The sequence below is a fragment of the Schistocerca serialis genome, chromosome 5, assembly GCF_023864345.2.
Source record: "Schistocerca serialis cubense isolate TAMUIC-IGC-003099 chromosome 5, iqSchSeri2.2, whole genome shotgun sequence".
NCBI lineage: Eukaryota > Metazoa > Arthropoda > Insecta > Orthoptera > Acrididae > Schistocerca > Schistocerca serialis.
Window position 1 is genome coordinate 471341937 of NC_064642.1, and position 26229 is coordinate 471368165.

The 26229-nt window shown below is 46.0% G+C and overlaps 1 protein-coding gene across 2 annotated transcripts in view; it reads left to right on the top strand.

Moving 5' to 3' along the window:
• The first annotated feature begins 1900 nt into the window (after positions 1-1900).
• The window catches only part of LOC126480848 (glutamyl aminopeptidase-like), a 282827-nt gene continuing 258498 nt past the window's right edge, over positions 1901-26229 (top strand). For both annotated transcript variants that reach the window (XM_050104204.1, XM_050104205.1), the window contains exon 1: positions 1901-1980. In XM_050104204.1, the coding sequence (XP_049960161.1) occupies positions 1926-1980 (55 nt within the window). In that variant the 5' untranslated portion in view covers positions 1901-1925. The remainder of the gene's footprint in view (positions 1981-26229) is intronic.

The window sequence follows — 26229 nt, forward strand, 5'->3', positions numbered from 1 at the left end:
GAAACGCCACGATTTATTCCTGTAGCTAAAAACATGCAAATTCACAAGCCATATAATGTCTTGTTAATGTAGTAAGAAATTGATAGAATAAATAACAAGCTCAAGTACACCACAGAAACATAAAACATTAGTGTAAATACAGTTTCAAAGCATGTACACAGACAACTAACACCAACACGATTTGGAGGGAAAGTGACAAATGTTACCAACTGTGAAAAATTCAGTGATCTGTGAGTTGCTTGGAAAGGAAATTTGGTGGCATCAATCAAACCATTAAAACAAATCAATTATTATTATTTAATTTAGGCTTTCATTGGACCACTCTAGTCAAAAATACAAAGTTGTAAACAAGTTGTTACACAGGAATACAAATTGGCTCAACAATAACTTAATATCATATTTAGGTAATGCAATTATTAGAGTCTATTCTCATATGAAAAATGTTTTGCTCTTCTGTCTGCCCAATAATTCTTCATTCTTTCAGATATTTTCTTTCTTTCTTCATCTGAGACCACTCTTCCTGTGCTCCTTTTATTGATTTTCATTTGTAGTCTGGTTTGCGGGTCTTGCAGTATTCTGGTTTTCTCTGTCTTGTTTTTTAGGTGTTGGCTAAGAGAGCAAGATCATCAGCGAATCCCAAGCAGTTTAAGCTAATATCATCTTTTTGCACTTCTAATTCTACTGTAATTTGGAGTTCTTATATATCTTCCTTAATTTCTGTGATCCATTTAATGTCGCTCCTGCTATTCCACAATTTTTGTATTTTTTTTTACTAATGCTGTTTTCTGGAGTACTCATCAGATGTCCAACGAATGAGATGCACTTCTTCCTGATCGTGCTGATGACTGGTTCTATTTTCTTATATACTGTTTCATTTGATGCCATTCTCCAATGTCCATTTATTTTATACTGTTTATTTATACATGTCCTAATTATTCTTCTTTCTATTTTTAGTATTCTGTCAATTTATGCTGTATTAGTTGTTTTGAAGATAGTTTCGGCTGCATACGTTATTTCTGGTTGTGTAAATGTTTTATAGTGTTTTAATTTTGCATCTATAGTTAGGCTTTTTTATTGTATGTAGTTTTGGTATTGCAATTTGCGTGTTTCAGTTTTTTTATTCTATTCTGCCATGATGGCTTCTCATTTAGATTGTATGTTATTATTTCGCCTAAATATTTAAATTTATCAACAATTTTGATTTCCTGCTCTCCTATCGTAATTTTGTTTGCAAGTGGTGGATCAGTTAGCATAATCTCCGTTTTTTCAAATGATATTCTAAGGCCTACTTTCTCTGCTATTTCTTGTAGTGATTTCACTTGTTGCCTGGCTTCTTGAACGGTGTTGGCTAAGAGAGCAAGATCATCAGCGAATCCCAAGCAGTTTAAGCTAATATCATCTTTTGCACTTCCAATTCTTATAATCTTTGGATTGTCCTTGTACCATTCTCTTATTATGTATTCCAGTGCACAGTTGAACAGTAATGGTGATAGGCAGTCACCTTGTCTTAAGCCTGTTTTTATGAGGAATGAAATCAATTATTCTCTCCTATTTTTACACCAGAAAACTTTAGACTATCAAAAATAATCGTTTAGTCTAATAATTTGAACACAACTGTATATGTAGCGTCCTAAGAGCAGAGTCCTCTTTCATCCGTTGCTGTGCTATGCCACAATGTTGATTTCCCCGAATACAGCACTGCGTCGGTAGTAGGCCGTCTTCACAGCATTAGCATTGCCACTTGCGCTAAGTCGGCTGTGCCCTTCGCCAGCGGACAGAAGTGGAAGCCGCCCGGCGAGGCCCTCGCCTTGTCCGGAAGCCGCACTGAAGACGGCGGCCCGGTAAGTGGATTTGGGCGGCGCGCCTTGTGGCGGATGAGGCTTCCGCAGTTGCTCCCCGACGGCGGCGCCGACCACAGTGACGTCATGTCGGTGCATCCCGCGCCTCTGAGCGACGCAGCTCTGCAGTGCTACTGCCCAGGTGAGAAAGCGCTCTAGCCTCAGGCAGTGGCGTGCACAGGCTCCTGCTCGTACAGTATCTCTTTCACACTCGGCGCGAGTGCCATAACAAATCTGAGTTGCAGAATTTCGTGAATAAGTTTACTGATCATCCTGTTGTTATATGGGGCGACTCAAATTCCCAGATATAGATCGGGAGAGTCATACTATCAAAACTGGAGCCGAAACTGGTTCCAAAACTGGTGGCATTATTCTGAAAATCGTGCGAAAGTCACTGCGATCAGATAGTTAGAGAACCAACTCCTGAAGGTAATGTCTTAGACCTCCCATCAAGGAACAGACCTGAACTTCTCGAATCAGTTAACGTACCATAGGGTTTCAGCGATCATAAGGCTGTGATAACATCAGTGACTATGGATATTACGAGGACTGACAAGAAAGGGAAATATTTGCTTAGAGAGAATGACAGGATACAGATTGTGGAGTATCTGAGTAGTCAACAACAAGTATTCAGTGCTGGGGAGGAAGATTTGGAGCACGAATGTAAAAAAATAAATAAATTCAAAAAGCATCATTCAGTATATCTTAAACAAGTGTGTTCCGACCAAGATCTTTTGGAATGGAAAAGAGCCACCACCATCGTGTTTTAAAAGCCATGTTGGAAAATTGATCCGTAACCAAAGAGATCTTCAGCAGAGATTCAAGAGGAAACAAAACATAGCTGACCAACAAGCTGAATGAAGTGAAAATGAGCATAGGAAGAGCAATGAGAGAAGAGTTCAATGACTTCGAAAGTAAAATTTTGTCAAGTGACCTGACTAAAATTTCTAAGAGGTTTTGGTCTTACTATAATCAGTAATGGCACCGAAAATGAAAACAATAGAGTAAAGGCCGAACTACTAATTTCGGTCTTCCGAAACTGTTTCACCGCAGAAGATCGCATCAAGGTCTCTCCTTTCCTTTCGAATTGGCAGCTATTGAGATAGCTGATCGTGACACAGAAATGCAACTACAATCGCTTTGTAGTGGAAAGGCATCAAGACCAGATGACATACCTGTATGATTCTGCAAAGATTATCCGAAAGAATATGCTACCCTTCTAGCAGCAGTTTACCATAGTTCACTGCACCAGCGAAGGGTACCTAGACAATGGGAAATTGCTCAGGTCATCCCCATTTTCAAGAATGGTCGTAGAAAACATGCACAGAATTATAGATCCATAGACGTTTTTTGGAGAATGAAAATTCCCATTGCAACAATCAGTACTGATTCCACAGAGAGAGATCTTGAGGAACACAGTTCACTCCATTCCTTCATGAAACCCACAGCGCTACAGACATCGGTGCTCCTGTTGACACCGTGTTTCTTGACTTCAGGAAGGCGTTTGATTTGTGTATTATCACCTCCATGCCATTGGTGAAGTCCGTTATCATTCCAGACTTCATGCGGACTTTCTTGTCCTATTACGTTTCTATACACACCTTCTTTAGTTATTTCTGCATTCAAATCCCCAAGGACCATTTCTGCAACATGCCTTTAACTTTGTTGATTTCCTTCTCCAGTTTGAAATAAAATGCATCCTTCTTATCTTCATCCGATTCCCTCGTAGTGGGGTAAGCGAACATCCTCATAGCATTCCAAAATTTTGCACTAAGTCTCAAAAAACACAGCCTGCTGCTAATTTCTTGGAGACTAATTATATATGCCCTCATTGGTTATGTATAAGAAAACCAGTACCGTGATGGTCTGTTCCCCTCCACTATTTCAAAATGGCTCTGAGCACTATGCGACTCAACTGCTGAGGTCATCAGTCGCCTAGAACTTAGAACTAATTAAACCTAACTAACCTAAGGACAGCACACAACACCCAGCCATCACGAGGCAGAGAAAATCCCTGACCCCGCCGGGAATCGAACCCGGGAACCCGGGCGTGGGAAGCGAGAACGCTACCGCACGACCACGAGATGCGGGCCTCCACTATTTGTCAGCATATGTTTCCCCAGCGCAATCATTGCCTGTCCCTTCCGTTGTATTTCTTGTGGTGCTGCTATTTTCAGTCTATGCTTATCCATATCTTTCTAACAAGATTTGCGTAAGTGAATAAATAGTAATTCGACCTGTCCATTTCCCAAAAGTTTTGAACTGCTAACACTGAATTATGTGTAAAGCGAAATTGATGTTGTTAGTGTGCTACGGTGCCAAGTACGTCAAGCATTCATGACCTGTTTTAGTATCATCGTTCTTCTTCCCATAAACCTTTATTATCCTGACCAGAAAAATCTCTATCGGCCCACCTTGTTTCAGTAACACGGTATTCAATTGCTCCTGGTAATATCTAGAACCAGTCTTCCTTTTATACGGCTGTAAGAAGCCTGTGCTGCGAAATTCAAATGTCTGAGCATTTCTTAACTCCTCGTAATAGTTATGCTTCCGCATTTCCGACGAACCTTAACTTGGCCTTGTGTAGCAGTAGTTCCTCTGGCCAAAATCCCATCTTTGCAGCTGTCAGCAGGTTGTCCACAAACGTTAAGCCGTCCTCCCCTGCTTTATCCGAAAAAGGAGAAACTAGAGTAGCAATACTGTGATGTGGAAAGGGTCCCGAGATACATAACGAGAATTTGCCTTGTCTTAATGCATCTACCTGCTTCCGTAAGTCTATGTTATCTGCCAGAATTTGTGCCATCTGTTCTTGCCAAGTCCGAAACGCTTCCGTGGTGGTAACAACTGACCCCTTGATTTGCTCACTGTAAGGCCTGTGTCTACGACAACAGGAAAACATACGGAAAGAAAATAACACAGATCATCTGACAGTAATATCAGCATTATTCTTCCTGCTATAAACACTACAAGTCGCTATGCTTGAGTGCTATCCTTGCACAATCTTTACATTTTCCGGCTTAATGCCCAACATTTTAAGCAGACCACTGTAATGACAAGCTGCATTCAGCACTTTTCCCCAGCAAAATACACTGTCCACACCTAACTGTGCGAAAATCACCATCTGTTTCTTTAGTGTTCCCAATAAAGTCACTTAACTGCTTTCAACCAATTCTCCAACCCAAACCCCTAGACATGTCACCACAATCAGCAGGAGAAAGGTCAATAACCGTTCTTCCGAACTCACCACGTTGTCACTGGCTTCTTCTGACACCAAGTGTAAAGGTGTCGGGGTTGTAGACACCATTAATGCCAGGACGGTTGCCTCAGGATGGCGTGTGTAGGAAGTAGGGTTGATACCACCAGCTCCGCCAGGCAGCAAGTGCTACCTTAGCATAGCACATATGGCGGAGTGCTTCGCAGCAGTAGCGCGAGGATGTCGGACAGGAGTGCTGTCTCATTGTGTTACCCACAGCTGTTGCAAATTTATAGACATCGGACTGAAATCAGGCACGTAGCAGGTGGCAGGCACACATTCTGGACAGCTGGCGACTCTGGCGTTCTGTCAGATGCTTGATACAGTGGTGCACAATCACCGAACCCAGAACCCCTTGGAGACGCCCAGAGATTGTGTGAAGCCATTCTGGAGGTGATCCCTTTTTGGTGGCACCATCTCAAGCTGCGGAAGCATCAGGTCTAGTAGCGGCTCGAAGACCAGCAGGTGGCAGATGATGCGCCTAGTCGTAGATGAAGCTGGTTGATGGCTGGAGTGGAACACGTCTCAGCGCCGGCAGAAGTCGAATACAAGGTGCTGCTAGGTTCTGAACAGCGAATACTTTTAGCTACTCTGCCCAACTTTCTTGTGACAGGGTCCCACCTTCAGTCGCGTAAGCAACCAATTCAGCCCAGCATTGCATGGAAGTGGACCGTGAACTCATGGGAAAACCAGAAAAGTAGTCTATAGAATCATTTGACATGCATGGAAGCATAACGAAAATGACATTCTGTTAAGAAAGAGCGTGCTCACCATTACACACAGATGGTAAAATGTGCCACCTTAGTTCCTTCACAGCCAAACAGAAGGAATCTCCGTCCTTCATGCAACGTCCATAAAGCATATTTGGGGTGTTTCTCATAATTGGGTTTCGGCAATTTGCACATGCTTGCAGACAATTTAAATGTGCAGAAGATGTTACAAATTTATTAAAGACGTTTGATGCCGACTGCAAAACCTTGGTTCATGCGCAGAAATGAAGATTGGATACTGCTGGAGGACAATCACCCGAAGCACCACAGCGATTGGAAAAAGGAAGAAAGATGTGCAGGTACTGGATTAGCTCTCACGATCGCCTGGCGCTAACCTATCGAAAATGTATGGTCTTATAACAAAAAGAAGTTGTAAGGAGAAAAGATTTTCACTTTAAAACAAATTTCAACGAATATTCGACGTATGTGTGGGTCTCTTCCACGTGAATAGTTGGAAAACTTGGTGTCAAATATGCCTCGGAGATGCCAAGCAGGTATCGACCCTGCGGGTGTCTGGACGTATTATTAATTGTAACTGCATTTTTCTTTTGTTCATATATGATGCGTGATATATTTTACTTTGTTGTTAAATACATTTTTCTGCTGATTAACCCGACTACAATATTACTTAACAGACTGTGAGTAGGCAGATAACATAAGAAATGGGGAGATTCTCCTCATAACTGGAGCAGAAAGGAACTTATGGGGAACCCAAGAAGAAGGAAGATGACGTTAGAACATTTGTTATGATATCAGGTAATAACTTCCACGGCACTACAGAGAGCTGCAGAGGTAAAACTCAGAGGGGAAGACAGAGACTGGAATACATCCAAGAAATAATTGTGGACGTAGGGTGAAATGAAGATACGATACGATATTGCGGTACCTGTGTTATTCTGATACCAATGCAAATTTCCTTTGGACATGCATGCATGTGCAAACGACCAGGCACTGCGGCGATTACAGCCGGTACAAAACATCTCAAATGAATTCACAATTGCGACTGAGAACTATCATCAGACAATTGAAATTTGTGCCAGACCCGGACTCGAACCCGGTCGTCAACCATACGTCTACGTCCTAGTGCATCCATTATGTATGTTCCCGTACAGGTCAGACGTTGTACTTGAAAGCCGCTTGCCCGGTATCGGCATATAAATACCTTATTCTGATTACGATGTAAAGTTTCTTTGGAACTGTATGCATCGTAATCAGAATAACACAGGCACTGCAACATCGTATTTATCTGCCGATACCGGGCAAACGACTTTGAGTACAACTTCTGACTGTACGGGACTGTACATAATGGGTGTAGGAGTGCAGATCGGAGACGCGTGGTTGACGACATATGGAAGTTTGGCTCCGGCCGCGAGTCGTGAGCGGATAGCCAAATGGTACGCCGGCACGATAGCTCAGAGTGTATGGCTGGGAGTGGTGGCGTGCTCCTGTAATCCAGCTACTTGGAAGCCAGGTGTTGTGGATGGTCTGAGGCCGGGAGCCCTGGTGCTCAATCTCCCGTGTTGATCTGGCGTCCACGCTAAGCTTGCCATCAATATGATGACCCTTGAGGAGTCTTGGGTCACTAGGTTGGTTAAGGAGGGGCGTATCAGGCCAGGGGGGGGGGGGGAACTCAGCAACCAAAACTCGCCGTGGTGGGCAGTAGTGGGACAGCGCTGGTGAGTGGGGTCTGGGTAACAGCCCGGCCAATAAGGCAACACCTACACCTATTTTCCCTCCCTCCGGAGGTTCGAGTCCTCCCTCGGGCATGGGTGTGTGTGTTGTTCTTAGCATAGGTTAGTTCACGTTAGTTTAAGTAGTTGTTGTTATGGACTGGCAAGACAGCCAATCCACTAGGACGGGAGGCCGAAGGGCACGCGTTTAAGCTCACGCAGGATGGAGTGAGGTCTGGAACAGGACTAGGTCTGTATAGTAGCAAAAATAGTACGTAGCTTCTGGAATACTTAACTTTAATCCATAATTAGTGAACATCGGTCTGACGGTACATGCATCACAGGATAAATAGCAATTGATAATGGCGCCTTGCTGGGTCGTAGCAAATGACGTAGCTGAAGGCTATGCTAACTATCGTCTCGGCAAATGAGAGCGTAATTTGTCAGTGAACCATCGCTAGCAAAGTCGGCTGTACAACTGGGGCGAGTGCTAGGAAGTGTCTCTAGACCTGCCGTGTGGCGGCGCTCGGTCTGCAATCACTGATAGTGGCGACACGCGGGTCCGACGTATACTAACGGACCGCGGCCGATTTAAAGGCTACCACCTAGCAAGTGTGGTGTCTGGCGGTGACACCACATTCCTCCCCCGCAAATCGGCGCACGGTTGTGTTATAAGGCTTCCGCCCGCCGCGGGGAGGACCCCATGTTGATGTATGCGACGAGGTGGGGAGCCTAACAACAGGCGAGGCTGTGCCACCCGCACCCTGCCATTCGGTCCGAGGGGAGCTAGGAAACGCCTGAAAACCTAGTCCAGGGTGCACGCCAATATGCGGTGTATGCAGAGAGACAGGACGGGCCGAAGGGTCGACCTCCATCGGGTCGGGGCACCCGACGGGCGAAGACGTCCTATGGTCCGGAGCGGGCAAGAAGGCCATGGCGGAGGACAACGGGTCACGGGAAGCGATCGGCGGCGCGTGACCCAGGGAGGCGTCCGGCGGCTGCAGCGAAGCGTCCACTGCGGGCGGCGCCGGCGGGAGAACAGGCGGCGGCGGCGGCGGCGCGTCGGCATGGGGCAATATGGAAGGCAGCGTCGGTAACACCTGGGGCTGAGGCGAGCCAGTAGATGGGTCCCCAGGGCGCTGACCGGACGGCACCGTCGCTGAAAGCAGACGGGGAGCGGCAGAACCCGTGCGACGACAGAGGCGCAGCTGATTGAGATGCCGACGCACCTCACCAGAGGCCCCCAAAACCAGATACATAGCGCGGCCGAGGCAGCGAAGAATGCGCCCTTCGAGCCAACGCCGTGAACCTCGATAGTTACGATAGTAGACAACGTCGCCTGGGGCAAAAGCAGGTGTCTGCCGCTGCACAAGAACCTGATGCGGCGGATGTAGCAAAGACATCAAGGTGCGATGAGGGCGACCGTGCAACAACTCAGCCGGCGAGCGACCATCTCGGGGCTGAGAGCGATACGTGGACAAAAAGAGCAATAACGCGTCCTCCCGAGAATGAGACTCTTTCAACGTCAACATCTGTGACGTGAAAGTCCTGACCAAACGTTCAGCGGCACCGTTTGACTGCGGCGAAAACGGCGCGGACGTCAGATGTTGAATACCATTGGCCTTGCAGAATGACTGAAATTCTGCGGACATGAATTGTGGGCCATTGTCGGAAACAATAGTCTGTGGAAGACCTTCAATGCAAAAGATAGCCGATAACGCTTGGATGGTGGCAGATGACGTCGTGGAAGACATCCGGACAACAAAAGGAAAATTACTGAATGAATCTACCACAACCAACCATCGAGCATTCCAGAGTGGACCAGCAAAATCGATGTGTAAGCGTTGCCAAGGGGTAATGGCTTTCGGCCATGCAAAGAATTTCCGCGGTGGCGCGGATTGTTGTTCGGCACACACCATGCAAGAAGAGCACATATTCGTAATCGCAGCATCGATTCCGAACCAAGTACAGTGTTGACGAGCAAGTTGTTTCGTTCGCACTATACCCAAATGTCCTTGGTGGAGAAGCCGTAAGACAGAGGACCGTAACGAACGTGGGACCACGACCCTGGACTGATCATTATCAGAACGCAACAGCAAAACACCACGTCGAACAAAAAGTCTCTCCTTGTGAGCAAAAAATCGGCGAACCAACGGATCCTCGATCCGTGACTTTGACAAGGGCCATTGCGTAGCAACAAAACACAGAACGGTAGCAAGGACAGGGTCAGCAACTGTGGCTGTAGCTACACGACGAAAATCAATCGGAAACGAGTCGACCACGTCATCGGTTTCCGAATCAATGAACATGCAAGCAAGTTCGGAAGAATCGAATGTGCTATCCTCAGCAACAGGCAAACGTGACAACGCATCGGCGGTTCCGTGCTTAGCAGTGGACCGATACAAGATATCGTAGCGGTACTGCGAGAGGAAAATAGACCAGCGAATGAATTTCTGCGCTGTACGTGTAGGTACAGGCTTGGTCGGATGGAAAAGCGATGTCAAAGGTTTGTGGTCTGTGATGATGGTAAAGTGACGACCATACAAGAAATCATGAAACTTTGTAACACCAAATACGAGAGCCAATGCTTCTTTCTCGCTCTGCGAATAATTTCGTTGCGCAGACGAGAGCAATTTGGACGCAAAGGCAATAGGGCGATCGTGCGATCCATCTTTGTGCGCAAGCACAGCACCGATCCCGAAATCCGATGCATCTACCATCAACAAAAGGGGTTTCTGGGGATCGAATGGCGTAAGGCAAGTAGTGGAAATCAACGCCAATTTCAACTGGCGAAAGGCGCGTTCGCATTCCGTCGTCCAGACGAACGGAACACCTTTACGGCGTTAGCGATGAAGCGGAGCTGAAACGGAAGAGGCGTGGCGCACATAGCGATAACAATAATTTATTTTTCCCAACACACTCTGTAGCTGCTTCAAATTCTGCGGCGAAGGCAAGTCTTGTATGGCACGGAGGTGCTCCGGACTGGGATGTATGCCTTGAGCATTGAGTACATGGCCCAGATAGGGTAAGTCCCGAGCAAAAAACACACATTTGTCCTTCCACAAGCGAAGACCATTTTGGCGCAAGACCTGAAATAATGTTCTGAGATTGGCTAAATGTTCTTCTTCTGTCTTTCCGGAGATCACAATTTCGTCCACATAGTTTTCTGCAGGAGGGACCGACGCACAAACAGTTTGTAGATATTGCTGAAACAATGCAGGGGCGGATGCACACCCGAATGGCAGTCGTTTGAATCGATACAAACCAAGATGCGTGTTAACCACTAAAACGCGCTGGGATTCTTCGTCCACCGGTATTTGCAAGTACGCATCTGCTAGGTCCAATTTCGAAAAATATTTACCCGGGCACAGTTTGTCAAAAAGATCTTCGGGGCAGGGTAAAGGAAAAGTTGCAATCACTAGTCGTGGATTCACTGTTGCCTTGAAGTCCACACAAAGTCTCAATTTTCCGGAAGGTTTTTGGAAAATTACTAAGGTTGATGCCCAGAGAGAAGCCTGCACACGTTCAATCACACCTTGTGATTCCAAATCGTGCAATGTTCTTGCGACCTCATCACGCAATGCGTGGGGAACATTGCACGCTCTGAAAAATTTCGGTTGTGCGTTGACTTTCAGTTCCAAATGTGCTTTATAGTTCTTAGCGCAACCAAGGCCCGGTGCAAAAATGTCTGCAAACTCTTCACATAGACGAGAAACACTGTCTGAAGGCACAGTCTGGTTCACTGATAGGACCTGATTTACTATAGACAAGTTAAACAACTGAAATAAATCTAATCCAAACAAGTTCACTGCAGAAGAAGAATGAAGGACATACAATGACACAAGTTTTGTTTGTCCTTTGTATGTTCCAAGAAGGCTGCACTGTCCTAACACAGGGATTGCCTGTCCTGAATAACTATGTAACTGAACATTTACGGCACGCAACGGAGGGGTGCCCAGCTGTTTGTACGTGTCGTGATTGATCAGTGAAACTGCAGCTCCGGTATCGAGCTGGAATGGGATCACGTTGTCATTAAAGTCCAAGTCTACAAAAAGTTTATTGTCCTGCTGACGACAAGAGCGACTGTCTCGTGCAACATGAACTGACACTGGTACAGAATCACTTGCGACGTGACAGGATTTCCGGCGATGTCGACGCACACTAGTTGTGGGACGAACATAGTCACTGTTAGAGAGAGTGGCACTGGGCGGAGTGGAATGAACTACATGAATTTCCATGGGCGAAGGTTTACAAGCCTGAGTATTCTGGGTTGGATTCCGATCCCGGCGCGAAGCAAAGGGCCTGGAATGGTTGTGAGTGTCCGATCAGAGCTTTTTCTGGCAAACACTCTGAACATGTCCTCGTTTATTACAGAAAAAGCAAATAGCTTGGCGTGACGGGCAATTCTCACGCGAATGTCTAGTAGCACACCGCGGGCATGATTTCACTGCATTTACTTGCTGGTGCGGTACACGTGGCTGAGAGCCAGGCGGCTTTGGCGCGGCCGGGCGCAAGGACTGTTTACTGTTCCATGCAGCGTGCCCGGCAGGCCGGTTAATGTGACACACTGCCGGTGAAGTTTCAAATGATTCCTGAGCAAAGTCAAGTGTGTCCTGCCGATCCAATATGTCTATCACTTGTTGAAGGGAGGGTTGGACTAGTTTCAAAATCTGTTCCCGTATACGAACATCAGAAACGTTCTGTGCAATTGCATCACGTACCATAGTATCTGAATAAGGAAGTCCACATTGACACTCAAAAGCACAATCCCTAGTAAGGCCTTGCAAGGTTGCAACCCACTCCCTATTAGTCTGACCGGTATACGTTTTGTACGAAAGAAAGTATACCTTTTTGCAACAACATTGGCTGATTCTTTGAAATATGCATCTAATGCAGACAAAATTTCTTCATAGGACAGAGTTGCTACGTCGTGTCGGGGAAATAATTTCACTATCACACGGTACATGATCACTCCGACACACGATAATAAGAAAGGCTGCCGCTCGTCACCTTGAATTCTGTAGGCGGCGAGATGGAATCCAAATTGGCGTGACCACTCCGTCCAGCTTTCCAGTGCAGCATTAAACGGACGAAAAGGTGGTCCAACAACGTGTTGTGGCTGCGTGAGCGGTGGAGCGGCGGCTGCCGCATCGTTTTGCATTGCACGTTGACCCTGGACGAGCTGTCCAAGGGCATCCAGTAAGGCCTGCGTCAGCTGGTTCTGCAAGCGATAAAATTCGGACAGTACATCTGGAGATTGTGGCGAAGCCATGACACAAGTAAATCGGGGCAATATTGGTACAAACGCGAATTGGCTCGTCGCCAATCCTCGGCGCCAAACTGTTGTGGACTGGCAAGACAGCCAATCCACTAGGACGGGAGGCCAAAGGGCACGCGTTTAAGCTCACGCAGGATGGCGTGAGGTCTGGAACAGGACTAGGTCTGTATAGTAGCAAAAATAGTACGTAGCTTCCGGAATACTTAACTTTAATCCATAATTGGTGAACATCGGTCTGACGGTACATGCATCACAGGATAAATAGCAATTGATAATGGCGCCTTGCTAGGTCGTAGCAAATGACGTAGCTGAAGGCTATGCTAACTATCGTCTCGGCAAATGAGAGCGTAATTTGTCAGTGAACCATCGCTAGCAAAGTCGGCTGTACAACTGGGGCGAGTGCTAGGAAGTGTCTCTAGACCTGCCGTGTGGCGGCGCTCGGTCTGCAATCACTGACAGTGGCGACACGCGGGTCCGACGTATACTAACGGACCGCGGCCCATTTAAAGGCTACCTCCTAGCAAGTGTGGTGTCTGACGGTGACACCACAGTTGTAACTCACCATTGGGTAAATTACTTTCGCTAGCAAGAGCTTCTTTTGTTAGCCGGCACGGTAGCTCAGCGTGTTCGGTCAGAGAACAGGTTGGAGTCTGTAATAAAAAATACTGAGTGGAAGGTTCAACAAACGAACTTGAACGGATGTCATGTGACGTCCGCAACGAACAAACACATCGATCAACAACGAAAAAAAAAAAGAAAGAGAGAGGGAGAGCTGGCTGGTGCCTGTAATAATAAAACTGAGTGAAAAGATCATCAACGAACTTCAACGAATGTCATGTGACGTCCGCTGCGACGAATTACAACAAACCATAAAGAACAAAATGCAAAAAAAGAAAATAAATGGTAAACTGACCGCCTGCAATAAGCGGGAAATTCGAGTTCGAGCCCCAGTTTGGCACAAATTTTCATTGTCGTTATTCCACTCTACAGCTGATGGTTGTCCTTATTCGCAATTACGAATTCATTTGAGGTGTTGAAATGAAGAGGTTGGCACACGAGAGAAACTCGTTGAGGATGCATCAAATCAGGAGACCAATGACTAAAACACAACAATAAAAACGGATACTCGTATAATCAACAGTGATATCAGTGGAATAGAGTAAAGCAGAAGTGATAATTTGGCATTCCTCAAGGAACGGCCTTCTGCTGTTCCTGATATATTTAAAGGATTTAGGGGACCATCTGTGCTGCCCTCTAAGACTTTTTTGCTGTCAAATCATCAGAAGACCAAAACCAATTCAAAATGATTTAGACAAGATATCTGTATGGTGCGAAATGAGCCAATTTATCCCAAGTAATAAAAGGTGTGTGATCATCGACATGACTACCAAAAGGAATCCGTGAAAATGTGGTTACACGATAAATCACACGTATCTAAATGTTGTCGATAGAACTAAGAACCTAGGAATTACAATTACCAACAACTTACTTGCAACGATCATAAAGATAGTGTTCTGGGCCGGCCGAAGTGGCCGTGCGGTTCTAGGCGCTGCAGTCTGGAACCGCGAGACCGCTACGGTCGCAGGTTCGAATCCTGCCTCGGGCATGGGTGTGTGTGATGTCCTTAGGTTAGTTAGGTTTAAGTAGTTCTAAGTTCTAGGGGACTGCTGACCTCAGATGTTAAGTCCCATAGCGCTCAGAGCCATTTGAACCATTTCATAGTGTTCTGGTGAAGGCAAACCAAAACCTGCGATTTATTGGCAGAACAGTTAGAAGATGCAACAGGTCTTTTAAAGAGAATGCTTGCACTACGCTTGTCGGCCCTCTGCTAGAGTACTGGTGTGCTGTATGCGATCCTTACCAGATAGGATTTGCGGAGGACGTCGAGAAAGTTGAAAGAGGGGCAACACGTTTTGTATTATCGCGAAGCAAGGGAGATAGTATGACGATATGATACGCGAGACAGAATGTCACTCATTAAAAAGTAGACATTTTTCGATGAGGCAAGATCTTGTCAAAAGTTCAATCCCCAAGTTTCTCCTCTGAATGCGAAAGTATTTTGTAGGTTCCCGCACATACGGGGAGAGATTATCATCTTAATGAAAGAAGATAAATTGGAGTTCGCAGCAGAATATTTAAGTAGTCGTTTTTCAAGCGCGCTGTCCGGATATGGAACGGTAGACAAATAGTGAAGAGGTGGTTCGGTGGACCCTCTGCCAGGCATTTCAGTCTGAATTGCAGAGTATTCGTGTAATGCAGATGTGGATGAGAAGTTTCAATGGGACATGACATACGTGAGGAAACTTGTTGACTCTTTTTCGCGTCGAATTGAGGAGGCCGGTCAAGGGTACAGGCGTTCTTACATGGTATTAAGGTGGTGTCCCCTGTGGGTGACTGATATTATTATACAGTACACTTTGTCTTACGAGGACATAAATTTTGTATAATCAGTTACGCTGCTATTATCATGTTATCTGTACAAAACATCTTACAAATATTCGTACATTTGTTTATGACATGTGAGCTAGTTGTGGGTAAAATGACTTTACATACGTTTTTAAGTCCTGATTTCCATGCAGTATTGTTGTTTCTGTTGCCATCTACTTGTTCACTGACAATATTCTTTCGTTGTTATTTTAATAATAATCAGTAGTGCGTCACGGTAAGTTCTGACTCTTCATTAACAATGGTCAGAATTTCTAGTTGAAATTTCGTGACAACAATTAAGTCAAATTATCAACGATATTGTGTGGCTACTTCTCCTTATTGGCAATTCTATCAGCGATGTTATTGGGCTATACTGTGGTGTTGTGTTACATAAATGTTGCCTTTGGTTTATTATGGCTCATCCAGGATACCGGTGGATAGTGTCAATAAAGTTTTCGCCGGCCGGAGTGGCCGAGCGGTTAAAGGCGCTACAGTCTGGAACCGCACGACCGCTACGGTCGCGGGTTCGAATCCTGCCCTGGCATGGATGTGTGTGATGTCCTTAGGTTAGTTAGGTTTAAGTAGTTCTAAGTTCTAGGGGACTTATGACCACAGCAGTTGAGTCCCATAGTGCTCAGAGCCATTTTTTTCAATAAAGTTTTCGATGAAGTGTTTATATTTTAGGTCAGTTTCTTCGTTGAGTGTTAAATGTGGATCATTTTTGTGTTTAAATATATCTTGATTTCCTCAACAACAACAAAAAGTTACTCATAGGGGCGTAACTGGTTGTACAGAATTTATTATTCCTTGAAAGACATTTATTAAGCCGCAGGCCTAGAGATTTACAAACTACAATATGCTTTGCTTTAACACGTACCTAATTTGTTGTGCTAAGTTTGCTTCAGATACTGCCTCGAGATAGTGGAATTTCGCAGACGTTATCGTATTTTGTGATTAGCCGACACCTAGTTTTCACACACGGCTGTTGTCGCATCGGTTACTAACCGCCGGAGCGAAGATGAGGTGAGTGCATTAACGAAGCGCCCCGGCGCGCCACATAACAGCAGTGAGATTAGCGAGCCCCCGGCGCTGGGGCCAACAAAGCATCGATTAACGCGCAGCCTGCGGCTAGGCCGCGGGCCGCGGCGCGCGCAGTCTTTCGCCGGAGGCTCGCTAATTGTCGCGGCACGCCGGCTAGCGAGCCGGCCTCATTAGGCTCCGCCATTATCCCTACCCCGCTCCACTGTCTGTGCCCGGCGGCAGGCGACGTAAATGTTTAACGCTAGCGCCCGCCCGCTAGGAGTCTCGAGACGTCTGTCAGGCGCCGAGTGCCGCATCGAGCCAGCAGAGGGCGCACTCTACATTTTTCAGCAGTGGGTCCGCACTCCGTGGCGCAAGCAGTCGCCAGGCATAGCGAAAGACCCGCACTCGAAACTCAGTTGTATTACGACACGAAAATTCCTGGACTGGCGGTTTTTAGCTTAAAAACTCCCTCACTTTCCGACCTAGCCACTTTTTTGTCCTTTTGTACAGTCAGGCGTCGAAGCTGAGTGACTGAAAGAAGGTACAAGAAGACTTAGATAAAATTTCTAGTTAGTGCAATGAACGGCAGTTAGCTCTACATGTAGAAAAATGCAAGTTAATGCGGATGAGTGGAAAAAACAAACCTGTAATGTTTGGATACGGTATTACTACAGTCCTGTTCGACATAATCACTTCGTTTAAATATCTGGGCGTAACGTTTGCAATGGAACGAGCATGTGAAGCCGGCCAGGGTGGCCGAGCGGTTCTAGGCGCTACAGTCTGGAACCCCGCGACCGCTACGGTCGCAGGTTCGAATCCTGCCTCGGGCATGGATGTGTTTGATGTGCTTAGGTTAGTTACGTTTAAGAAGTTCTGAGTTCTGGAGGACTGATGACCTTAGAAGTTAAGTCCCATAGTGCTCCGAGCCATTTGAACCATTTCTTTGAGCATGTGAAGATTGTGGTAGGGAAGGCGTATGGTCGACTTCGATCTATTGGCAGAATTCTAGGAATGTGTCGTTCATCTGCAAAGAAGACCGCATATAGGTCACTTGTCGGTCCTATCCTTGAGTACTGCCCGAGTGTTTGGAATCCTTACCAGGTTGGATTAAAGCAAGATACCGAAGCAAATCAGAGACGAGCCCCTAGATTTGTTATTGGTAATTTCGAACAACACTCAAGTGATACAGCCATCCCGGCGGAAGTTCGAGTCCTCCCTCGGGCATGGGTGTGTGTGCGTTCGTCCTTAGGAAAATTTAGGTTAAGTAGAGTGTAAGCTTAGGGACTGATGACCTTAGCAGTTGAGTCCCATAAGATTTCACACACATTTCAACATTTCTTTTTTTTTTACAGCCATACTTCGGGAACTCATATTGGAATCCCTCTTGACGGAAACCGACGTTCTCTACTGAGTAAATTTAGAGACCCGGCATTTGAAGCTGATTACAGATCAATTATATTGCCCCCAACATACACTATGTGGTCAAAAGTATCCGTACACCTGGCTGAAAGTCACTTACAAGTTCGTATCGCCCTCCATCGGTAATGCTGGAATTCAAGATGGTGTTGGCCCACCCTTATCCTTGATGACGGCTTCCACACTCGCAGGCATACCTTCAATCAGCTGCTGGAATGTTTCTTGGGGAATGGCAGACCATTGTTCACTGAGTGCTGCACTGAGAAGAGGTATCGATGTCAGTCGGTGAGGCCTGGCACGAAGTCGGCGATCCAAAACATTCCAAAGATGTTTTATAGGATTCAGGTCAGGACTCTGTGCAGGCCAGGGATGTTATTATCGTGTAATCACTTCGCCACAGGCCGTACATCATCAACAGGTGTTAAAAGATGCAATCGTCATCCCCGAATTGCTCCTCAACAGTGGGAAGCAAGAAGCAGGTGCTTAAAACTTCAATGTAGGCCTGTACTGTGATAGTGCCACGCAAAACAACAAGGAGTGTATGCCCCCTCCATGAAAAACACGACCACACCATAACACCATAGCCTCCGAATTTTACTGTTGACATTACAGAAGCTGCTGATGACGTTCACCGGGCATTCGTAATACCCACTCCCTGCCGTCAGATCGCCACATCGTGTACCGTGATTCATCAATCCACACAACATTTTTCTACTGTTCAATCGTCAGTGTTTACGCTACTTACACAGAGCGAGGCGCCGTTTGGCATTTACCGGCGTGATGTGTGGCTTGTGAGCAGCCGCTCGACCTGAAATCCAAGTTCTCTCACCTCCCGCCTATCTGTCATAGTACTTGCAGTGGATCCAGAGGCAGTTTGGAATTCCTGTGTGATGGTCTGGATAGATGTCTGCCTATTACACATCACGACCCTCTTCAACTGCTGGCGGTCTCTGTCAGTCAACAGATAAGGTCGGTCTGTAAGCTTTTGTGTTGTAGGTGTCTCTTCACATTTCCACTTCACTATCACATTGGAAATAGTGGATGTAGAGATGCTTAGGTGCGTGGAAATCTCGCATGCAGACGTATGACACAGTATCACCCGACCACGTTCGAAGTCGGTGAGTTCCGCGGAGCGCCCTGTTCTTCTCTCTCACGATGTTTAATGATTACTGAGGTCGTCAATATAGAGTACCTGGCAGTAGGTGACAGCACAATACACCTAATATGAAAAACGTATGGTTTTGGGGGTGTCCGCATAGTTTTGATCACATAGTGTACATTGCGCGTACGGACCACGATGATAAGATACGACAAATTAGGGTTCAGACGGAGGCATATCGACAGTCGTTTTTCCCTCGCTCTATTTCCAAGTGAACAGGAAATGACTAGTATTGGTACGGGGAACCCTTCGCTACAGGCGCACAGTGGATTGCTTAGTATCTATGTAGATGCAGATGTAACTTCTTAAAAATTTTGTTCCAGTAAGTAGATTGCACAACGAACCGACTTACCAGCCACAATCCTGCAACACTCATCCATATCATTCTAAGTAAACCACCTCCGACACAAATTCACCATTCCCTATAATCCTAACTTTCACGCCTTCATGGGCCCGTATGTCCACGACCAGACAGACATCACCATTGCTCTTCTCGCTCCCATCTTCCAGTACTTACACTTCACATCACAAACAAATTTAAGCACACTATTCACTGCACACTGTCTAAAAACCACCCACTGTGGTTCGGCAGCTATCTCAAAATCTTTTCAACAAGTCGTTTGTGGGTCAGAATAATCATCATAGAAACTTGTGCTAAATGAAGACCTTAGTGTCCCATATTTCATCCATTGCTTTCCTCGATCATATTTCATCCCTGCCTCACTATCATTTATATGGTGACGAAATCCAGATGTACCTAAGTGCCAGCCTCTAAGAAGATTAGTGCTGCTGTTCCAAGTATGAATGACGATCTTCGTTCAGTATCACGGTGGACACTGGCTCTTCGACTAAACCCTAATAAATCACAGGTCATCCTCATATGACACCGAATGTTGATCACCAGACGTTTTCGTGAAGCATTTCCTCCAGTATTTATGACTTGGATCCAACAAGTCCTTTCGTCATCAATCCTGGATTGTCTGAGAACAGAATCAACACACCAAAACCACTATTTACCCTTAAAACTCAATTCACGAGGAAAACTGCCACCGTTCTGACCTGAGCAGCCTGCTCTATGGTCCGGCACCGACAAGCTGCCAATGATGTAACATACTGAGCTCGGCCACCGACCACTAGGCCTCCGAACAGCACCAATCTCAAAACGACAAAAACTGCGCTGAACGCCACAGCCGCCTCAAGGACACAACACTGCTAGTGTCCCACCCAACTGCCGCCCCATCCGTTGGTCCCAAACTTCAAACATGGACTGCCGTAGACACAACACAACTTCACTCAAAAATACTAAGCCGACAACATCCACTACATGCCTCCACACCCACACAGCTGGGAGGCCAAATGTGTGCCTTCAACCACAAATCAAGAAAGCACTTTTTGGTAGATACTGAATATGACATGAGTTACGTACCGTAGGAGGACACATCAACATTCAGAAAAACGTCAGCACTACAACTCCACATGACTAATAATACCCAGACCATGGTTCAAAGATCCACCAAATGCAAACTACAACTGTCGGCCCAACATCAATTCACATGGACTTTTTACAACTCCGATTTCATAGCGCCAGTAATTGGAATCGAATTCCACCATCACTTCTGCCCCTCACCGGATATCCAATAGGCCTAAATCCTGCATCATAATAAGGGACACCATATCTCAGGGCTATTTGTCATGACAACCTCGACTGTGCGAGGTGGTACAGTGGCTCACATTTGGCAGGATAGCTGTTCAAACCACTTACGATCACCGTGATTTCCCTAAAATGCTTCAGGCAAATACCAGGATGGTTCATTCGAAAAGGGCATGGCCGATTTCCTTCCCCATCCTTCTCCAATCCGATGGGACCAATGACTTTGCTGTTTGGTCTCCTGCCCCAAACCAACTAATCAATCTGAGAACCTCGTCCCTCGACAACACAACGCACTGTCCACTCAGACAAAACAATGATGACTCTGCTTATATTGACACACTCGAGGAGAGTGTCCTGATGGCACAGGAGCTACGTGCGGTTCGTCAGCTCCACCACGACAACTACCACACACCAGTCGACACCCTTCACACCGAAAAACGTCTCTTCTACACATTGAGCAAACATCAGCTGCACTCAATCAAGTGCGCAAGCACCTTACGGCCATTTTGCACATCCACCACTCTGACAAACGAGGCATCTCACGCAGCCCCGCCCACTTTGACCGATCGTGCCCTGTGCTCGCACCCTCAACAGGAGTACGACCAACGTTACCAAACATACACAGTGATATGAAGGTTAGTACTACGCACTCTGCCTCACTCTGCGGCAGCTCATATACAGTTCCGCTCCCCTCACTACGCTATCCACAACGAAAATGAAAGCACGGTGCATATCATAACAATGGGCGGGCAGCCTATAACTCACAATGTGCGCCTCCTGGCCCCGGCTAACTTACGTACTGTTAAGGTGGCTATTGTCAAATTTTTACACGCAAGCATTGGCCACTCATCTGACAGGTCATGAGTGTCAGCAATCAAATAAGTATCGAAAAAAGGTGGGGCTTCCTGCATCTACGGCGAATACACGGTCGTCAAACACATACAGTGTATGACGGCTACACAGTGCCTAACAGACCCACTCGCTAGAACGCGCAGTCATTTTTAATGTAATAGAGTACAAAATGGCTTACCTACAAATTCCCATGTATAAATACCACATCGCTAAAACCGCGATTATAACACCATTAGCGCTCTTTGATTACCTTCTCATGTCGTGTGGGCTAAAAATCATTGCCCAGATGTGGTAACGGTTCACTGCCGGGGTTATTTTCCAGTTCGATTACTGCTACACCTATCTAGCTGACATCATCTTTTTTGCTACACTTAAAGATCATGACCGACATCTCGTACAAATTCTCACTACTCTTAGTGACGGTGGTGTAATGATCAATGAGGCTAAATCCCACTTATGAAAAACTGAAGTTACCATTTCGACCATGTGGTGCCGGAAGCACCAAGACAATACCACAAAGAGCATTTCAATGAATTCCGTCGCTTCCTTGAAGTATTGAACTTTTACTGGTGACACCTGTCGCAAGCAGCAATGCTACAACCATCTCTAACCTCCGTGTTAACGATTCCAACAAACATGGATGATGAAAGACGAACTGGACCACCGCAATAAAGGACACCTTCGAATACACAAGAGACTGCCTCATGTACACTATCATACTATCACAGCCGATTCTTGACACTCTACTGTCACCACAGACGCGAGCAACACCACCATTGATGCTGCACAACAACCCCTTCGTTTCGTCTCGCAAAAACTAAACCCCTGTCAGTCGAAACGGCCGACTTTTGACCGAGAACTCCTGACTGTTTTCAAAACCATGAAATACTCGTTTATGATACCAAAGGCCTTCATCTTACTGTTTTTTCAGGCCTAAAAACACTGGTAGAGGCTACACGTCACTGTTCAAAAAATGTCAGCCTCCATCACTACCGTCACCTGGACCTTGTCACCCAGTACACTACGGATATACGTCAGCTTTGAGGAGCAGACAATGTAATTGCACACTACTTATAATGATTCAATACCACCTCCCTCTACTATGACTACAAGAGACAAGGTACTGACCAACATAAGGTTGTGTGCATCACATAACTGATGCACAATGACACTTCCGGCCTACATACTGAACGACGTATCATCTTGGAGTCAGATACAACAATCTTCTGCAATATCTCCCTTAACAGGACCCAGCCACATGTGCGACTAATGATGCACTAAGAAATTTTCCAACAACTTCCAGTCCCTTCCACTTCACCATCAGATCGACAGTTTGTCTCATAATGGAACGCTTTGTGTGGACCAACATCAAGTGGGACTGCCACACCTGGGCACAGGCTTGCGCACAGGTCAGAAGACAGAAGACATTTAGGCTGATTCGAGGGAGGAGGAGAAGGAGGAGGAGGATCAGGAGAAGATGTGATGTACCTTTTGCATTTCTTGCTTTTATGTTTTCGTTTTCTTTAAAGGCAGATAGAAAAGGTGAAGCGGTAGCCAAGCGTAGAGCCTGTACCTACCGTCATGTATTTTTGATTTTCAAACGTTAAAAAACAAGATGTTCCTCGGTAAGAGGAAGGACTCGCTCTCTGCTAATGAAGGAAGATAGACGCACGTTACTTTAGAGCGTAATCAGTAACAGCCATTTTGGGTTGAGAGAATAAGTAAAAAAGTCTGTATTTTTGATGTGTGTAGAAAAAATAATACATTCGTATTTCGTTAGTGAAAAATTGAGTTACTATTCTAAGTAGGACTGCAATATAGAAGAGCTCAAGAAACCCACCTGTGTACTTCGGAGCTAATACGAAGTTCCGGTTACAAAAGGAATGATGGACACGGCCAAGATTTTCTAAGTGGATACGGCGATCGGACGTAGTATTGTTAATTGGTAAGCATAAATCTGCAGCAAAAGAAAGACTATTTCGTCCATGCAGAACTAATATGAACTCATTTACAGGCATAGCCCAGCTTATTGTGCTTGTCCGAGCGCCGAAAAATCTCATTATTTCCATATATCTAAGCATTTATTATATATTTTTATTATTTTATGAAGATTAGTGTTCAACGTCCTGTCGACAGTGAGGTCATTAGAGACGGAGCACAAGCCCTGGTTGGGGAAGGAAAGGGACGGAAATCGGCTGTGCCCTTTAGAAGGACCCATCCCAGCATTTGTTTGAAGCGATTTAGGGAAATCACAGAGAACCTAAGTCAGAATAGCCGGACACGTGTTTGAACCGCCGTCCTCCCGAACATGATTTCAGTGTGCTAACCACTCAGCTGCCTCCCTCAGTTCGATTCGATATTGCTAAAGCTCACTTCTGCCATGTCCAAGTAGACCATTTCGGCCCCTTCCAGAAGGTTCAAATATCTCCTGTCAATAACTGACAGTGTCTCCCAGTGGTTAGAAGCGGTACCACTCAAGAGACTTGGATTGCAAGATTTGGCACAGCAGATACGATTAGCACAGACCAAGACCATCAATTTGAGTCAGTACTCTTTACTTCCCTGTGCAACCTCTGCAGTTTAAAGCGTCACCGCAGAGCAGCATATCACGCCCAAAGCAACGGCATAATCGAGCACTAGCACCAGACACTCAAAACAGTCCTTACATGTCACGACGGATCGTGGAGTGAAGCACTACCATGGGATGGGTACTACTCGATCGAAGCAGTGCCATGGGTATTATTCGGCGTCAGAACAGCCTTCAAGGGAGACCTGCAGGTGCCCTCTCTGAGACACTGTATGATGAGTCACTAGTTCTCTCCACCGACCTTATCCTACCTGCTCAAGGCCATGAGTGAGGCACAGGATCCAACATATTCGCGTGCCCCCTGCCACCCCTCACTCAACACCTAGAGTCTTCATATATAAAGCACTTGTAAACAGCTAACATGTCAAGCTATATCTGGCCAGAATTACAGCCCCTTCGGAGTTCTTAAAAGAGACACACATGTGAAACTTTCTGGCAGATTAAAACTGTGTGCCCGACAGAGACTCGAACTCGGGACCTTTGCCTTTCGCGGGCAAGTGCTCTACCATCTGAGCTACCGAAGCACGACTCACGCCCGGTCCTCACAGCTTTACCTCTGCCAGTATCTCGTCTCCTACCTTCCAAACTTTACAGAAGCTCTCCTGCGAACCTTGCAGAACTAGCACTCCTGAAAGAAAGGATACTGCGGAGACATGGCTTGGCCACAGCCTGGGGGATGTTTCCAGAATGAGATTTTCACTCTGCAGCGGAGTGTGCGCTGATATGAAACTTCCTGGCAGATTAAAACTGTGTGCCCGACCGAGACTCGAACTCGGGACCTCTGCCTTTCGCGGGCAAGTGCTCTACCATCTGAGCTACCCAAGCACGACTCACGTCCCGTCCTCACAGCCTGCCAGGAAGTTTCATATCAGCGTACTCTACGCTGCAGAGTGAAAATCTCATTCTGGAAACATTAACTAGACTGTGGCTAAGCCATGTCTCCGAATACCCTTTCTTTCAGGAGTGTTAGTTCTGCAAGGTTCGCAGGAGAGCTTCTGTAAAGTTTGGAAGTTAGGAGACGAGTTACTGGCAGAAGTGAAGCTGTGAGGACGGGGCGTGAGTCGTGCTTGGGCAGCTCAGATGGTAGAGCACTTGCCCGCGAAAGGTAAAGGTCCCGAGTTCGAGTCTCGGTCCGGCACACAGTTTTACTCTGCCAGGAAGTTTCATATCAGCGTACACTCCGCTGCAGAATGAAAATCTCATTCTGGAAACATGAAAGGAACGTCGAGGAAAAGAGTTGAGTATTTGATAAGCTTAGGCAATCATCATACGAAAAATAGCGATGTAGGGAAATCACGGAAAACGTAAATCAGTCACAAACCTAAATCAGGATGGCCGGACGCGGGATTGAACCGTCGTCCTCCCGAATGCGAGTCCAGTGTGCTAGCCACTACGCCACCTCGCTCGGTCAAAATAGCCTTCTCTTCGTTGCTACACATGCAACGCTGGTTGGCACTAAATTAAAAATCGTTATATAGAATGTGAGAGAGTTAACGAACAGATAAAACAGGGGAAAAAATGAAAAGTTCCCTAGTGAGTCAGACGCCATAGCTAAGTACGTTTGATCAGGGAGCTGGCCCTTTTGAATGAAAAAGAAACTAAGACTTCAGCGAAAGACTTCGAGAGACGCCATGCGGGAGAAAGACAACAAAGCAACGGTTATAAAGAGGGTAAAATGCCAAACTTCACACCGAAAAGTCTTGGGATCGATCCACGGTCACGCCGGTAGGGATTTGACCCGCCTAGTAAACCACAGTGGTGTTCAAAACAACCTTCTGATGGATGACAGCTTAACTTTTTTACTACAACCATACGATGACGTAGCAGTTTCATTTCAGAACATACTAATGTAATGTGCTATCTTCACTATTTTATCCGTCAGTAAGCTAAAACTCTTATGTTGCTGTCAGTTACCGTGTTATAACTGTTGACGAGAGATCATAATGCATTCCTCAGGTCCCCCAACCGCAGTTTATATTAATTATTTGAGGAAGTAATTACCTTCTATTTTACAATTTTGCGATATTAACGTGGCGCAGTGAGTAGCAACTGACGCAAAGTGTAAAGAAATTTGATGCTAAGCACATCACAAAATGTGAACACGTGCTAGCCTGGAACTACATGAGGAGTAAGTTACTGCTGAAGCCCTCGGGCAAAGAGATGAGAAGTTAGTCTGCAGAGCTAAGTTTCCTGGGTCTTAATATGCTTATCTCTGAGTTCGGGTTATTACATTAGCACTTCTTGCCAGCAAGAGACTTAGATGGCAGAAGCGACGCCGAACGCATGCAGTCATTCGACCCACAAA